The following is a 17,773-nucleotide window of genomic DNA, read 5'->3' as shown; positions in this document are numbered from 1 at the left end:
TTGCAACTGTTATGATGCTATACATAAAAAACTGCCATATACATTGGAGACTGACAGGTGCTGCAATCTTGTCAGCTGTACATTTATAGGGGAAAGTGAAAACTGCAGGGATACAGTGCTATGGTAAATGCATTTAAAAGGAGCTTTTCTAGTCGACCACACAAAGCACACAACAACTTTCACCCACTCACACAAACATTCATACGCTGATAGCAGAGGCTGCCATGCAAGGTTAGGAGTTCACCTTCCGATTACTTGACACCCACTCCTGAGCCATGCCGCTGCATATTGAGAGGGTATGATCAAAACTTACAGCCTGACTGACCATCAGTCCATTTATGATCAAAGCGGAACATAAAATATTTGCAACGGAGAGTTCCTGAGAAGGTCAATAACTGGACCTTTGATATGTGCCTTATCCCACTGATGATCTCTTTTTAAAGGGATTTCTGAATTTACAGAGATTGATTCAGCTGAGGATCAGGATTTATAGAGTGAGCATTATGGAGACTGGGATATTACAGCATCTGCCTTCCTGTTTGCAACTTTGAGGCAAAAGGTTTTGAATAGAGGTTATACTGTCAGGCTGTCTGATTTTCATATTCAAGGCTCCCGTTCATTTAGAGAGGAAAATCTTATTTCTAATTTAACATATATAAATGTATGTATGTAACAAGAGTTTACTCAAATTATACGCTCTTATACTGTATGTCCCAGTTTTAATCTTATTTATGTATTTATTGTGTTGAACTGCATGAACTGGCCTGTATATAGTCAATCAGACTGGCCAAAAATGCAAGCATACATAAACAGACGTCTAAGTCATTATCAAATAATTCAGCTATCTTTGCTTCCACTTGGAACTGCCAAAGAGCAAAGTGGCCGGGCACATCTCTGAATTTACCCATAAAAAGTAATTCTGTGTGGGTATCTACTGTATGATGAACTCCGATCATACGCTGACTGTATTCTGCTGACTCAGCTGTAGGGAGCTGTAGGGAATTAAGACTCACATTCTCCACCACTCCCACTGGGACACTGCTGCCCTAACATCTGCAACACACAAACACACACATTTGCATGTCTGTGGGGTAGCTAGTGTAACCCTGCACTTCTAATTTAAATTGTGGATACTTCATTTTGCATGGTCAAATTATGATGCTATCTTTACTCACTAATGTCACATCTTCAACAATGTATAAGGAAAATGTATAAAGAGGGTCAACAATACACACGTTAAACCTCTTTTATTGCTATCATTTATATTCATACACCAAATAAACATGCATAGTGTTACTATTTATTTACAATAGGTTAAACTATTGCCTATATTAACATGGTACTACAGTATATAAATACATTTCACATGAAGATGTCCTAGGAACTGTGAGGTTGGTAGCCAACATCACCTTGAGGCATTATCTGACAGGTCCCACAACAGGAAAAACAGGGCAGTCCGAAGGTTGCCATTTTCCAATTTTTTTTGTTGTCGCTCCAAATAGGTCCTGGCAATGATGCCTATAATATTTCGTACCTTTGTTTATGAAATATTTTCCTACTTCCCCGGGTATTCATGAAAAAATGCTGTCTGTTTACAGCAAACTAGATAATGTAGTTGTGACCATGGAGCCATTGGACAATTACTATGCTCAAACCTTGTGAATGGATCAACATCTTCACTGGGTGACTAAATATTCTGTTTGCTTCCACACTGACAGAAAGCTTGAGTGGTTGCTCTTGTGGCTCTTTGGCTCAATATTTGCATTCACTTCTTGTACTATTCACTGAGAAGATAGCCATCAAAACTACGGTCGTGGCGCTGTATTGTATAAAACCGACAGTCTGTGTTTTCTCACATTAACCTTGTCAATGGGTCAGTGCTCACTTCCACAGAGCAGACGCAGCTCAGTCGGAGGCAAATGAACACTGTCACTGATCACTCAGCCTTTCATACAATAGGGTTTATAACTGAAGTGAAAATGAGGAGAGGGGTTGGAACATCCTGCACTTTTGGACCCAGACGAGACCCCAAGTTGCATCACTGCAAAATACAGATCTAATGCTTTCAATGGCCTCAGCTGACCATTTCATGATGATACTTATCCATCATATTAAACCAAAACAAAATCAAGCAAAGCAGAAAAAACAAAATGTCTGTGAAGATTCTCATTCATACAGGTCATAGTAATCCAAGGAAGGTTAATCTTCTTTGGGCAGAGGAAACAAAAGTTACACTTGACAACCATGCAGGAAGAACAGAAATGAAAGTAAATCCTACTTTCTATTATTATCAGGCAAGAGGTGCAATCCAAAAGCTTGGTAGTTGATAACATATTCAAAAATAGATCAAAACATGAGAAGCAATAAGCAGCTAAAATATTAACATAAACTGTTTAAAAGGCAATTAAATATAAATACTGACAATTTAGCTTGCCATTATGTTCAATACACATTGAATGGTAGTTCTTAAAAATGGAATGGAATGATAGAGTATGTCACAGCAATATTGAATACAGCTATAAATAAACATGCATCTCTGTTGTTAAACTGAATCCTGTTTTCTGAAATGTAAAGTGTCGTGTTCATCTGCCCACTGACTGCATGCTATTTTAGAATTATCCAATGAATAATAAAAATGATATTAACGTTTAAAAAATGCACTTAAAATCTCCCAGGAGCTAAAGTGAAACCAAGAGGAACAGTAAAATCAAATTGGAATCTTTGGTTCTTTGGTTCACATCACTAGAAGCAAACATGCTGTATCACCTGAACTGAAACACTCGATACTCACGCAGCGGAAGATGACAACAGCCTAAAAAACTGAGGAGAGAAGTGACACCTCAAGTGCAGCATAATAAGTTTTTTCTATTTGGATAATACACTGATGATGACATCCTGTTGAAATGTTTTGCCCATTTCATTCACGTTCAAATCACTCTACAATGTCTAACACATCTAGGTCTGACTCTTCCTTCATGTCTTACAAAAGCACAGGAAGAAACTCTGCCAGCAGCCCAAAAGGCATGAAGCATATATCATTTAACACGGTACTAGTCTCTGTCTAGGTGTTGCTCGTATATCCACACCATTGTATAGCATTACACTTGGCCAGTTGTATGGAGACCCAAAGTGTTCAAAAACTAATAATAATAATGATTAAACTAATCGTATGAAAAAAGTGAAATTCATAAATGAACTAATAATTATTTAAATCAAATTAATTTAATCAATTATTAACTTATACGTATACCCATTAGGCTACTATGCCATTTTTATTTATTTTTATTTCGATAACAGTTTTATAGGCATTTTTTATATCAAAATGTTATTTTTCAAAACTCTATTTTATTTCATAATGGTATTTTTCCTCAGTGAGACCTTGATTTAATGTCACTTTTTATTTCATAATGTCTTTTTTAACGACTGTGCAGCCAGCTAGCTCGCTCCTCTTGGCTAGCGGAACCAACGAGCTAACACTAGCCAAATAGCTAACACTGCTAACACTGGCTCCTCAGTTTGATGCCAAGAAAATAATCCAATGTTACAACCTGTCCAATAATTAGCATAATATTGCCTTTTTAAACCAAATAAAAGAGAGGTTAACTATTGTGTCTATGCACAGTTTATTTGCAGAAGCAGCTAGGTCGCTGATCTAGAATTGCCTTTGCATTGTTGTTGCTCAAGCGGGCTAGCTTAGTGCTTGTGGATCTCTGCAAAGGGAGGCTTAGCATTATGAAATTAGTAGTTTCATCGGCCGCCTTCCTTGTGAACCTGCAGGACAGATTTTGTGTGATAAGTGCCATACCATTCATGGGCGCCAGATTTCCAGAATACAACTGAAGGGATCAAAGGCTACTACATTTATAGTGTCAATGAAAAAACAAATGCAGGCAAAGAGAGACAGCACTGCTCAGTGAATTAAAAATAACTCATAGAAGGACACAGAAGGAAGAGAGATTTCAAGAGAGAAGAAATGATCATCCTTGGGAGACTGGTTTATAGTTTTTAAAACGCTCTCTTTGTTGAGATATTTTTCAAGCTCCCTCGTCTCTCTTGTTCATCTCTCTTCTCCCATCCATTATTTTCGTATTTCCCTCTAAATGTTGTACCTGCAGGCAGAAACGGAAAATTAAGTTGAAAAGTAGGCTATCAATGATTAATCCATCAAAACAGAGAATCAAAATGTAATTTGCACTCCCTCAGCAATGCTAGCAAATTCTGTCATAAAGCATTAAATTACAGCTCCATCTTCTCTGTGTCAGACAGTAACAACCTGTACGGTGTGACACTTAAAATTAATATACTACAGCAACAAATATGCAGACTGGCCAATTTTTCTTTATAAGCAGCACTCTCTTCCTTTCAAGGTGTATCAGAACGGATCAAATCTCACCCAGTCAGTGTCAGGTTGGCCTAGTTTTGAAGAAAACCAGTATAAAATTGAAAGCAATGACTAAATTCAAGTACACAGTAAAATCTAAAAAATGGAGCTGTAATCACTTTTTCCCCAAAACAACCCTATAGGAGTATGCTACTTCACTCAAGAATCCAAATGTAGAAATGTTACACACCCATCTCAAAACATACCTACTGTAAATAACACTTACTGTACATACATACGGTAAAATACACTTCTTGTCTACATACACTCTTTGACTCACATGCTGCACTTGAGCGAATGCTAAAAGTACAGATAATATGTCCAGTAGAGAAGGTTAACCATGACAAAAGAGAGGGGGAAAGTGACTCTGGAGTAGTTGTCTATGTGGTGGGGGTTCTCCACGTGACAGCAATTTATGGAGCGGAGTACTCTGCGGAGGGTGACCAGAACAGTGAGGCACCAGTTGGTGGACTCCGGAGGTGATGCCTCGGGCTTAGGCTCACTGCCCGAGGGGCTGGAAGGGCTGACAGTGAGTTCTAGGGAGGCGGGAGATGGGGAAGTAGCTGCGGCAGTCTCCTTGCGTCTCTTGGCCCTGTTGGAGTGTCTGGAGATGGTGGTGAGGATGCCGTTCATTTCGTCGTCAAAGTCGTGCATGTGATGGCCGTACTGAGGGACAGTGAGAGCCACAGAAACATTAAGTTTGGAATGGAAACCAAAAACATGATACATCTATCTTTGACAGCTTGTAGCGCTTGTCCAACTTACCCCTATGTGTTTGTGATGCCATGATGGTCGTAATGATGGTGATGGTGATGATGACGATGAGAGTGACCACAACTACAGCGACGACCACAACAATTAACAGTAAGACAGTATATGCAGGAAGGTCTCACCATGAGCATGTGTGCGTCGGCGTGAGTGAGGGTGCAGAAGTGGGCCACGGCGTACTCAATGAGCGCTCCAAAGATAAAGCTGAAGCAGATTCCCAAGTAAACATCAATGGCCTTGATGAAGCAGTTGGCATTGGGCAGCGACGTCCGGGCTCCCATCATCAGAGTGGTCATGGTCAGTACTGTGGTCACTCCTGGCACAAAAAAAACCACTGGTGAACTACAGCTTCTTTGATCAACCATTAAAGACCCTCAAAACGTCTTTTCTCAATCATTGTGACATATCAGTGTCGTATGAGTCATTTTTTAGTTGGTACTGTTGTTTTTTTGTTTTTTTTATATGAGGGATTTCTGTGCTGTTCAGTAGTTTGAAGTGATTAAGTAATTTAAAAAAGGTGATGTCACTTGAATTAAAATGTTAACAGTTATTTGGTCTTCATTCAAATCTAATAAAAGCACACCCACACAGTCCTGATGAAGAAGATTGGCTAGGTTTTGAGGGTTTAACTCTGCGAAAGGATGTTTTTTATCTTAAAATAACAGCTTCAAAATAATTTTGGTGGTACACTGACTTGTACTAGGGAGGATGGCATCTCTGTCATTACCACGCCTGGTATTGCACTTATAGCATTGGAAAAATTGGAAAAACTATAACGAGAACAGTGTAATGCTTTATTCTCTTCAGTAAGCTAGCTTGGTATTCTCAGTGTGGATACAGTGGCAGAGGCTTCGAAGAGACTGAAGAAGAAGTCGGAAGAAGAGAAAAAGAGAGAGTGACCGAGCAAGGCGTATATATCGTACTGGGTTTTACTCGTTGGTCTGAGCTAAAACGACTGAAAGGATGCCAAGCTGGCCTTCTAGCTGTTGGACCAGTAAGTAATACCTTATTAGCTGGCTTGCTTGGTCTGCCTGTGATAGTAAAGATGTTAACTCACGAGTGTTTGATCATGTAATGTAATCAAAACACATATACAGCTCTCCTTATTTTCAACAGAGGTGCACTCTTTCATAAGTTGCTTTACTGTTATGGAGGAATACTTTTCGGGGGTATTACACGTGCAACCACCCAAAGAATTGTTCAATGAACAAAGTGGGCAGTATATTTGTTAAAAAATGCTTCAACAGTGCCCATGTTCAGGTAAATTGAGAACAGCAGTGCAGATAATTAATGAGTTTTTAATAGTCTTTTGGTAACAATAGAGGTCTATGGCTCAGATGAATAAACTATAGTAAGGGATCTGGATACACTGGCAATACTTAAATAGGATAAGTTCATTTCTGGGTTTTGGTCAATGTTATACAGTATGTAGTATACTCAAATAGATAATAATAAAGAATCATTTTTGTGGTGTCTTGCAACTGGAGACATTTTATACATGTTCTATGTGCTTACATACTGTATGTCCTTAATTACGAGACAAAAGATGAGGTGTATCTCAGTCAATCATGGTGTGTTGAGGATGAAAGACAATCAACCAAGATTATCTGCACGGACCTCACCGAATTGAATCCCTTTTCATGCAGTGTGCCATGAAGCAGGATATCTTGTAGAGATTTTTGTTTTGAGAACGTGTTCTCAAACCCCCTGCAGTAGTGGTGGATGTAATTAAATGCAACATCTATGTTTGGATGTTCCTGCTAGATAACAACAGTGTCACAGATACTCTCTTCAACCCTCTTAAATCAAATCAAACTCAAACCAATGTTTGCACTCCCTAAAGGACAGTTAAAGTATCTTATATCTGTGTAGTAGTAAACATATGACTGAAAAAGAGAAATAATGTGGATTCTTTAACTCATAACAACAGTGCACAGCACCTTCAGAGACACACAATACCTAGATACAGTTTGGTGCACTGTAAAAGCATATGACATTTGCTCACATTTTCACAGTTAAAGAAAAAAAGATTGCTTTGCCCAATACCTATACAAATTCGTGCTGGAACAGAGGACAGGGAAATCCAGAAAGAAACCCATGAGAGGACAACAAGCAGGCTCGAGGGGACGTAAGTCTCTAGGATGAAGTACAGAATGCTCCTCTTCAGCTCAAAGTGGAAGACCAGCTTGGGGTAATTGCCTTAAAGAAGTGGGACACAAGTGAAAAAATGTAGTGTCAATCAGAAATCCTACCCATAAGGGTTTTGCTGTTTAAACATAAGTACAGTCCTGGCAGTGACATTAGGCGATGGGTTTGAAAATCGCTGTTACCTGTTTCATAAACGGCCTCTGAGACAGATGTATAGTGGTCCTCTACTGTGTACTGAGCCAGCTGGAGAGTGTCTAAACCACTGACAGACTCATTTCCTCTGGTCCAGTAAAACATGACATCATTGATGTTGTAACCCCCTGTAGAAGAAAAAAAAGATATTAAAAATGACTTTTCTTGGGAAGATCACAGAAAATAAACAATTTGTTGTTTGTAGTAAATAACCCCCAGAGAATTATCACTCAATTCTTTAGTTCCTCTCAGCATTCAGCCTTTCCATTAACTGTTTTGGTGTTGTTGCCTGCAACATTACTGTTTTAGTTCAGATTTACCACTCTCAATAATCTTGTTTATGGCTTCAGCAAAAAAGCTCTTATTAACCCACTTTACACTACCTACCCAGCACCTAAGCATAGACAAACAAAGTTAGCGACTAGCTGAATATAATAGAGCAGTTAGCAGCTAAAGAGCCAGATAAGTCTTGTAGGTGTAGACCAGCCTTGCTAAAAGGAGAGTGAACATCTCTGTGAAGATTCTCAATTCAAATCGATGGCAACTGGACTTGAATGAAGATACCCAAAGAAGTTCCGCCTCTCATCCAAGAGAACTAACGTTCACATTTGGCCTCATGTGAGAATAACGATGACAGTCACTCAGACTTGGCCTCAAGTGTCTCCGACGGCCATTACGATAGCCAGGAGCACCAATGAACAAAGCGGTATCCATCATGTTGACAACGACCCCGCAGAGGTTAAACAGCTGGGATTCCCTGCCAGTCAGTCAGAACTGAAGAAGCCACCAGTATCTTTAATAATGTCCAGCGGCCATTGATTTTAACCTTCCTTGGAGCGTGAATATTGTCAGTTGGCCACAAACACAAGCCCAAATGAATGCTGCTCTATGTCTGTTGCATGTGTATATAGGCAACTGTTTGCTAACACATTCACAATAAAACGTAAAAGGAGACAATATATCAAGGGTATACAGTAAATAAAACACATTATCCATTTAATTTTCTTCTCCAGGAACAGTATCAGGTGGAAATATCATGATTACATTATATAATATATGAGAAAGCTGCTGTAAATACTGGTGGTGGTAGTGATGATACAGCAGTATTAGTAGTTGTTTTTTTTACTGAACCCCTAGTAGAGATGGTGATGTTAACTGCTCAAGCTATGCTAAAGTCTGATCCTCTTATGGTTGAGTTGTGTGGGATTGAAACCCCACAGTGGGTGGTAAATTCCCTCTAATGCTAAATGTCAGCCCAAGACAAACATTTGGCAAGAACCAAAGGGAATGTGAAAACATCTACTTAAAGATGTCACATCACTCCTGAGAAGCAAACGGGTAAGGTCAACATAGCGCAGCACTCAATCTGCCCATAAAACACATGAGTTTGACATAGTATGTAACTACAACGACCCGATTTTAAAATACAATGTTAATATTTCATGTTATAGTTACTGTCACAATGGAAACAGAATATTTCCCATTATTCACTCTAACGCCATTTGACAAACAGAGCTCCAGCAGGATTTGCTAATGGAAATGCATTTGTGGTGTTCATTCACTTCTTCAAAGGGGTTAGCAAAAGTCCTGATGAACAGCTTAACTCTTGTGCCTCGTACCATAACAGACTAATCATGCATATTGCACTGGGCCCTAGAGAGCCTTGATAACCCAAATAAAACTTGGAATAGGAAGGCATGCAAAATTAACATGGCCAGAGATGCCACTTCTCAGTGTGGTAGAGCTTTTGATGGTATAGTGCAACCATATTAACATCAAGTAATACGAACTGGTGTAGTTCTTATGATACAATTTGTTGAGAACAAAAAGGTTAATCCTATTTGGTGTATTTTTCTAATTTATCTGCAGAGGGAGCAAGAGAATAAGAAAAGCAAGAGAAAATGCAGTTGGCTGAAGCTGCAATACACCTCTACAGTCTGTTGCACATGAAATGGTCATAAAATTGCTTTTGCTCTCCACATTTATTCCCATATGGGGTCATGTATTATTGACCAGTGTGAGCCATGATGCTGGGAGCAAAGTACCCTAATGAAGGGCAGTGGTGACTTTGATGCTGAAAGGTCCTGTAAATTCACTGTTTTTTCTCCCATTGCATTAATTTTACCAGAAGAACTCATTATTTTCCTGACCTGAAGCCCTGTCATTACAGTAAAAATTTGAGACATCAATGGGTAGTGATATGCTGTGCAATAGCATGGAAAGAGTAACATAGGGGTACATTCAATCTTCCAGTTCCCTGAGGCCCCTTGAAAACAAGTCGCCATATCCACAATCAAAGTTTTTTTTAAAGGGCTACCACCAGATGTAAAATTTAAGCATAGATCACAAAAGACTGTGACTATCTTCTGACTTTTTCTGGTGTCAGAATGCACTAAATATTTTACTGCAATCCTGATCTAAACGCCCCGCAACCTCCCACAACGACACTCTCTTCAAACCTTCCTCCTGTGCAGTGGATCCACTTTTGGCACAGCATTAAAAGACATAAATCCTTGAATATACATCTCCATAAAGAGACAGAGAGACAGACCAAGACGGAGATAGAGATTGAAGGAAAGGACAAACGGGGAGAGAGACAGAGAGAAAACAGCAGAGAGAGATGGTAAGAGATGGTGAAAAAGATGCAGATATTTAGCCTGGAATTATTGAAGCAGCAGAGGAAGGATCCATTATCCTCCCAGTTACCTAACTTTAACCTCCAGATGTCTTTTTGTCTGCTAAGTGGGACCAGGGATACCGTTAAATGTTTTATTTGGCACTGAGGTCCTGGTGGGTTTCTGGCAGGGATCAGCCTTAGCTTAGCCTGGATGGCTGTCATGTAATAGCATGAAGCAAAAGCGAGCTGCAAAGCAAAGACGGCAGATGAGCAAGGGAGACTGAGAGAGGAGGGGAGGACTTTTTCTTCCTTCCATCTTTTGCACAGCCAAAAAATCCATCTTGTCATGTTACTTAATCTTAATCGAAAACATGTCAAAATTAGGCACATCACTCCTATTTCGCGAAAATGTGATTTGAATTGTATAAGAATTGTTTGCAGTCTTAAGAAGGTATCAGGGACAGCCTGACCCTAAAATAAGGGAAAATGGCTGCTGTAAAAAGCATATTTGCACAAGTAAAGGAAGATGCACGGAAGAAGTGGAGTTAGATGCGTACACATTGGGCCTTGAGTTTGAAAACCTATATAAATTACACTTAAATATTTAAACATTTCACAAAATAATGCTAATGTTGAATAAAACATTTGCAAAGCCAGCTTTAAAAAAAAAAAATTAAATCATGTTAATTTGATGTCTTCTTTTCCACTGCCTTTTGTTAGCACATAGCTATGTCTCTTTGCGTGTTACTGCTGCCAACTGTCATGCGTGGGCAACAGAATTCTCTATAGTGCTACTAGTGGTCAAACATTCCACAGGGAGCCTTTAACTATGTCACTAGGGCCAGGAGAGGATTATCTTAACTTAGATTAAAAGACTGGAAGCGGGGGGACACAGCTAGCCTGGCTCTGTCCAAATCTCAAATTACGCCTACCCGAAAGTTCAGCAATTAACATGCTGTTTCGTGTTTGTTTAATCAAAATGTAAAACAAGTTGTGGTTTTAATGAGGAATGTTGCCATCATCACGAACAGAAGAAAACAACTTGTACAACAAGCGTTTTTTTTCCCATGTAGTTTTTTGTATGGCTAATAGAAAAAAAGTATATGTTTTGATTAGTGAGATTACAGTTACGCTGTTAGTAGGTGGCTAGCTTTGAGTCTTTGAGTGCTAAGCTAAGCTAATGGTCTTCTGGCCCTATCATACTTAACAGACAGTCATAATAGTGGTATGGATCTTCTTAGCTAACGGCAATAATGCGTCTTTCCCAAACTGTTAAACTATTCCTTTAAGGAGTCGACAATTTTCATATGACTTCGTTGTCGTGACAACCATACAAAGAAGAATACTTCATCATGACTGAAACTGCCCCTGCAATTTCTGTCTGCTGTGTGACATAAGCATGCAGTCTTACACACACACACACACACACAGTCGCAGGCACATACACACACCAGCGTTTTAGAAGATGAGAGAAAGTGATCTGTTTGATCCTTTGGTTTGATCAGATTCATTTGACATCACGCCCACCCACCAACTCACTGCCATGGCTACAAGCTGTGCAGATTTTCTTTATTAAGTAAGTGTCCTTACAGCTCTCCAGTTGTAGTGTGCAGGTCTGTTTGTCCATGGGGTACTTGGTCAGATCCATGTTGCAAGCCACGGTGGTGGTAATCCTAAAAAACAAACACAAAAAATTGTTGTTGTTAAAGGGGAATTCCATGAAAGAGGATACCTGCAATAAATGCTATTTTTGCTGTAGATTCTAGCACAGTGCTTGTAACTCATACCAGATGTGTATTCAAAGAAAAAATTTAGTTTTTTTAATTACTTCCCTTCCCTCTGGTTAAAATTGTGCTGTGAAGAATTGGTTGGCTGAGTTCCTGGTATATGTTATAATTAAGCAGTCTTCACTTTGCATTGCTGTCATGCTGTAGATCGGGGCCAGCATGTATGAGCCTCTCATAGCATCATTTTTGTCTTAAGTGCATCAAAATTCAGAATGATGCAATTTTGGTATTAAAAATTCAGAATAAGTGCCATGCATAAATGTTCTTTAGTATTGTGTTAAAGGTGGGGTATGCAATTTTTATCCTGTACACTGTGTGCTGAAAAAAATCTGGCATTTGTACACAGCCCTGGCTCTGTAAACAAACAAAGTGACCTGCACCCCCGCCACACAACGCTATTTCAGCCATGATGTGTGTGTCAGGTAATGTTAAATGACTCGCCCACAGACATTCAGCTTACTCTCTAGTTCACCAAGACATGATGTTGTTGTGATGTTAGCTATAGTAGCAGGAGAGATGTGAGTATTGCTGTCTGGAGCTGGTGTCCACTTCGTCCTCTCTGCATGCTAGCCTCGTAACAGCAACTGTAACAACAGTTTGCTAACCCACAACGTAGCTAAAGTTACACTACTTGCTATGTCGCAGGCATTTGTCATGGAATTGGATTTCTCCAGATTCGCACACCCCACCATTAAGACCATTAAGGTCTCAGCTTATTCAAAAAAGTTCCAGAGGTCTCCTAACTTTTTAATGACAAATATTATAAACCCCTGCGTTATGTGTTTTGGAACAACAGAACATGTTAAATCATTAATGTATAAACTTTTTGAGAGAACAAGAAAGGATAATCATTTAGATGGGAACTATATATTTCTTTAACTCATTAACGATTTTTATAAATAAAATTCCAGCATACATATTGCATTGTTGAAATAACTGTTGGGGACATACAGTATCTTATACACGTTTCCCTCTTTCAACATCAATCTTTCATCAAAATATTGAGGCAATGAGGGGCAGTCTGTCAGGGTGTGCATGAAGCGCTAATGATTGATGTGATGCAGCCACATCATCTGTGGAGGACTTTTATTAGCTGATTCAGTTAGGAAGACATGTACTCCACAACTAGTTTACTATGCACCGTGACTGTGTTACAACACTTTACACAAGCCTTTTGTCTGATAGGCATCTAGTAGTCAGAAATATGGTATCATGTTATGTTTCAACACAAATAGAACAGGAACAGACCCTCCTAAACCATAAAAGTAGCATCCAGTAATTCGTATTAAATCTTTCCATTTAACTGCTCAACCTTTAGCACCAATCACCTTAGTGCTTTCTCGCGTATTCCCTTTTGGCACAGCACACTGAAACATTTACCACAGCTGTCCTTTTCCTTCAACACCTCACATTTCTCACTCCACTCTGTCCTTATTCACAGGCCCAATTCCCTGAGGTGGCCATCCCTCTCCTGACTATGTTTTTTTTTTTTGGCTTGTTTTACTCTCACTAGTCCTGCTCCCTGACTGTGAAGCGCTACCAATTTCCTCTGTCGGGGTAAAGCCCAGAAGCTATGCAGTTCTCTATATGGAGGCAAATGTCCATGAAGACTAGAGCACATTTAGAGCAACATAAAGCAAAAAATGGAGCAACACTAGACATAACAATGTCATGTACTTGTTAAAAATAAAAGCATTAATCAATCAAATCAATGTACAGAGACATGATTAACTGTGATGCCAGACTGAACTGACCCTGAATACCCAATCCAATTTACTATAACATAAAGCCCCCCCAGCCCCCACCCCATACTTACAAAGTTACAGTTAGAACAGTGATGCCGTGTGATGTTTTTTCTCTTTCATTGTGTAACCACAATGTGTAACCAGGACAAAACTACATGCATTAAAAGAAGCTCAGAGATCAAGGCACAAAAGCATTGAGTGAGTGAAGTCAAGTCAGGACCATGGACACGCCGAGGTTAAAGCATGTGACATAGAGAATGGTGTGATGTGTAAATCCCTTCATCATAGGCTTAAAAGAGCTGAACAAATTCACTTGCAGGATAATCTATAACCTTTCTAACTATAACCTGTCTGCTTGGCCCAGTGTCTAATCAAAACGTCAAGGCATGTTTCAGAAGCTTGCCAAGAGCTTGTCAGATGTTAAACCCATGCACACAGAGCAATACATGCTGGAGAGATGGGACTTATGTTGGTTTGATAGCCCACAGCTCTTTGTATTGAAAGATCACATGCTCCTGTACTCATACAATCCAATCCAAACAGAATTGACAGAACTCCCTGCTTTGCAATCATATTCTCTCAAATTCAACCCACGCTTCCTCCCTGAGACAATTTCGTCTCCATTCCCTGGCCTACTTTTCATTGTCTCTTGGAGCAGAAAAAAACAAACACAAAAACCAATAAACCAACGAGCTTGTGCGATATCACACCTCAGTGCATAAAGGACGGTCCCGTTGGGGAAGATACGGATCAGCCTGTTCTCCACGGTGATGTCATGGAGGAAGGACTTCTTGGAGTCAACGATGAAGGTGTCAGGGACCCAGAGCAGCTCCACTAGCCGCCCATCAAGGCTCAGGCTCTTGTTGCCCTCAAACACCAAGCGCTCGTCCGTCCAGCGCTGGCGGAGGAATATGGTGGCAGTGTAGTCCTGCGGGATTGGGGCTCAAAGGTCACAACAGAGCTTATGCACTATTTTAACAAGCATGTCATCATCCTGACAGACAAAATGAGGTTTCTGCAATCTAAGCTTCTCCTGAATACTTGTATTGTATCATTATTCAGGTTGTGGATTTTTTTCTGCATTGTTGGGTATTGACGGCGTCAGGTCCCTAAACCCTTCTGTGCCTGAAGCAACAGTAATCCACAGCATAGCTTCAAGACGCCAAGTCTTTTCTGGTTTTTAGGACACTGAACATATTTTGTGCAGGACATCCATTTTAAAAGTCCTGATGTTACATCATGTGTAGCTGCGTAATCAATTTCTTCTGTGGTATGGCAACAAGCTGTGAGAGCAATATCCTAGCTAAACATGTTCAGCCCCACATGAATTAACCCTATTAGTCCCAGTGAAATGCCAGCATTCTCTCCGCTGTTTATGTGAGGCTTAGCCATGAACTGCCTGGTGTATTTCGCTGTCAGTCAACATGTCAATAGTCCTATTGAGCAAAATGATCTACCATGCTTTGTTGTCATCTCTAATGGAGATCTAAGTTATGGAGATCGAAGAGACAAGTGCACATCAGTATTGGTTGCGTTTCCCTCTCCTGACTTGGGAGAAGAGTCTCTAAATGGTTCATTATGCTATTGTAAATGGTTGCCTGAGTCATTAATTGATTATATTTGGAAATCTTCCTGGAAAAGTTACTTTTTATCAGTTAATCGATTGTCAAAATTGTTGCATATTATTTGACCAATTGACTAACCATTTGAGCTCTAATTGAGGCTTTGGTAAGCATGTCACATTGTAGGTGTTGTCCCGTGACCCTCTGAAGTCAAAAGGGTCTATTTGGCTTGATGTTGCAAATGCTCTGTTCTGGCCTGTGTTATTTATTGGTCAGTATGCTGTTGTAATGCTTATATATGCCTGAATTACTAAACTAATTACTATTACTAAAAAAAGGCATTTTGTAAATGGATTTTTCAAGGCAAACAGCTATTCAAATCATCAAAAATGTTTTTTTCATTTTCATATTTAATTAGCCATGGTTATTGTGAAAGCAAAACTGTAATGCGTCCATATTTTAAAGTGACAATTTATGTTGTGTTATGAACAATAGATGCAGTTAGATACAATTTTGGGCCTGGGATTGAAAGGGTTAAGTAAGGTAAACAGGAGAGGGAAACACAACGACCCATAAACCGAATAACTGCATGCTACACTTAATTACTTATGTTCTTACCATGTTGATCTCTGAGATGGTGTCAATGCTGGCAATGTCCAGGCTCATACCTACTGTTACAGGACCATCTAGACACAAAGAAGAAACCAATAATAAACAGTTTACCCACTGCATAATCTCCACCATTTGAATATTTACCCATGCTCTAGTGTGTGTCTGTCAGTGTTAATGAATACATGTGACTTCATTGTGAGTTATATGACATAACAGGGTATAAGGCATAGGGATATATGGTTGTATAATAAAGCATAGTGTTATATAATGAAAGGTTATGGAAGGACAGCATATTTAAAAAAGACCCCACATCACTGGCACATCAACAGCTGCAGTCTGTCCAGTGTGAACCTCCTTGAGGGACTTAGTTTTCCCTAATTCACCATCAAAGAGAGGTAACTTTGCCTTTCTCCTACGCTTCATCTTCCCATTTTCTTTCTCTCTCACTCACCAACCGTCACTTCTGTGAGCGATTAATGAGCGCGCTGTCGTATTGCAGATACTGTGTGTCTTTGTGTGGACCCGCAGTAGATAAGTGGGTATGGGTGTGTGGTTAATGAGTGTTGCTAGTAATGCTAATACATGTGTGTGTGGGTGTGTGAATATGTGGGTTCGTGTTTAGCAGTGCTTTTACCATCGGTGTGTGCAAAACGTGTGTTCCTTGGCGGGAGGAGTGGTGATTACACCGAATAGCATTCGACTCAAAAAGTCCGAGGTGTTATTACAGATCAAACAGCGAGTAAACAAACCCTAATCCCATTATGACAGGATTGCCTGAACCCAGAACAATAGAACTAGCGAGGGATTTGTAGGGAATGATATAACACTGAATCTCTGAAAGCATACACAGAGATAGACTTTGATTCTCTATTGCAAGTAAATTAGTCCCCTGCTGAAAATTGGAGTCTATAGCATAAGTATTAGCAGCTCTAGTCTTAGTTACACCATGAATATCATATTTTCAAATTTATATATATATATTCTTCTGCATGTACTTTCTAATACTATCATTGTGTTAAACCCAAAGTAGTTATGGGACAAACCAATTTCAAAGATAAATCTGACTTCATCATATTATAAAATGCATATGCAGTAAATTTAAATGTATGTAAGTACAAAATTGCAAGATGAACCCCTGTGGTTCACATTTCCCCTGAGCGTGATCATTCCCATGGCTGCATGTGTCTGCAGTTTCCTTACTGTCAAAGAAAGGCCTAAGGTACTTGTTGTATCCTTTCATCAGCCTCTGAATGGTAGGAGGCAGAATCTCTCCTTCCTTCATTTCTGCGTTGAGCAAGGAACTCTCTAACAACCTGAGAACAAAGAGAAAAAAGAAAGAGGTGGGGAAAAACAGACATAAGAATTGTTATTCATTTCCCCTCGCACGGTGCATTTACCAGGTGGATTTGTTCTTCTCGACCACCTCCTTATTCACAGAATCTGCAGGGTATGAATTGAGTTCCACAGCAAATCTTATAAACAATGTTGAGTTGAAGAAAAGACATGAGATTAAAATGGCAACATGCAACTGTAAAATGACAAGAGAAGAGTAATAGGACAAAATTGCTTCTTAAAATTATTAGATTACCCTGAAATGGCCGCTTCAAGAATATTTTAAACCATCCATCCACTCCCTTAGGCCTTTAAAATTACTGTTTGCTTTCATGAGATGTTGCTTCTGTTGTTTCTGAATGCTGTCCTTAAAGGCACACTGAAGTGTGGGAAGATGATTATATTGCTGGCAATTGTGGCAGAGGGAAAAGAGCACTCATTGTGGCTTCCCCAGTGGCATGTGTGTTTGTGTATAGATCAGGCTTTAAATACAGAACGCCTGCTCTGTAGAAAGAAAGCCCCGGGGCACGTGCCATGATGTAAGAGGGGCTGAATCAAGACAGATCAGGCCATGTGCCGAGGCAGAAAACATTCATCTCCACATGCTGGCAGAGTCCCTCTGTCACTTG

At 39.7% G+C, this 17,773-nt stretch overlaps 1 protein-coding gene across 1 annotated transcript; it reads right to left on the bottom strand.

Annotated features, from left to right (window-relative positions):
- Positions 1-4,082: 4,082 nt before the first annotated feature.
- LOC123984141 (gamma-aminobutyric acid receptor subunit pi) lies at positions 4,083-17,133 on the bottom strand (the record flags this gene model as incomplete). The annotated part of the gene is made up of 9 exons (XM_046070849.1): positions 4,083-4,109; positions 4,662-5,047; positions 5,275-5,465; positions 7,196-7,348; positions 7,480-7,617; positions 11,697-11,779; positions 14,349-14,566; positions 15,819-15,886; positions 17,013-17,133. Coding segments are annotated over 8 exons (1,338 nt in total), but the record flags the coding sequence as incomplete, so codon positions are not given.
- Positions 17,134-17,773: the final 640 nt, after the last annotated feature.

This window comes from Micropterus dolomieu, linkage group LG15 (assembly GCF_021292245.1).
Source record: "Micropterus dolomieu isolate WLL.071019.BEF.003 ecotype Adirondacks linkage group LG15, ASM2129224v1, whole genome shotgun sequence".
NCBI classification, from domain to species: domain Eukaryota; kingdom Metazoa; phylum Chordata; class Actinopteri; order Centrarchiformes; family Centrarchidae; genus Micropterus; species Micropterus dolomieu.
This window is presented reverse-complemented; position numbering and strand designations above follow the sequence as displayed.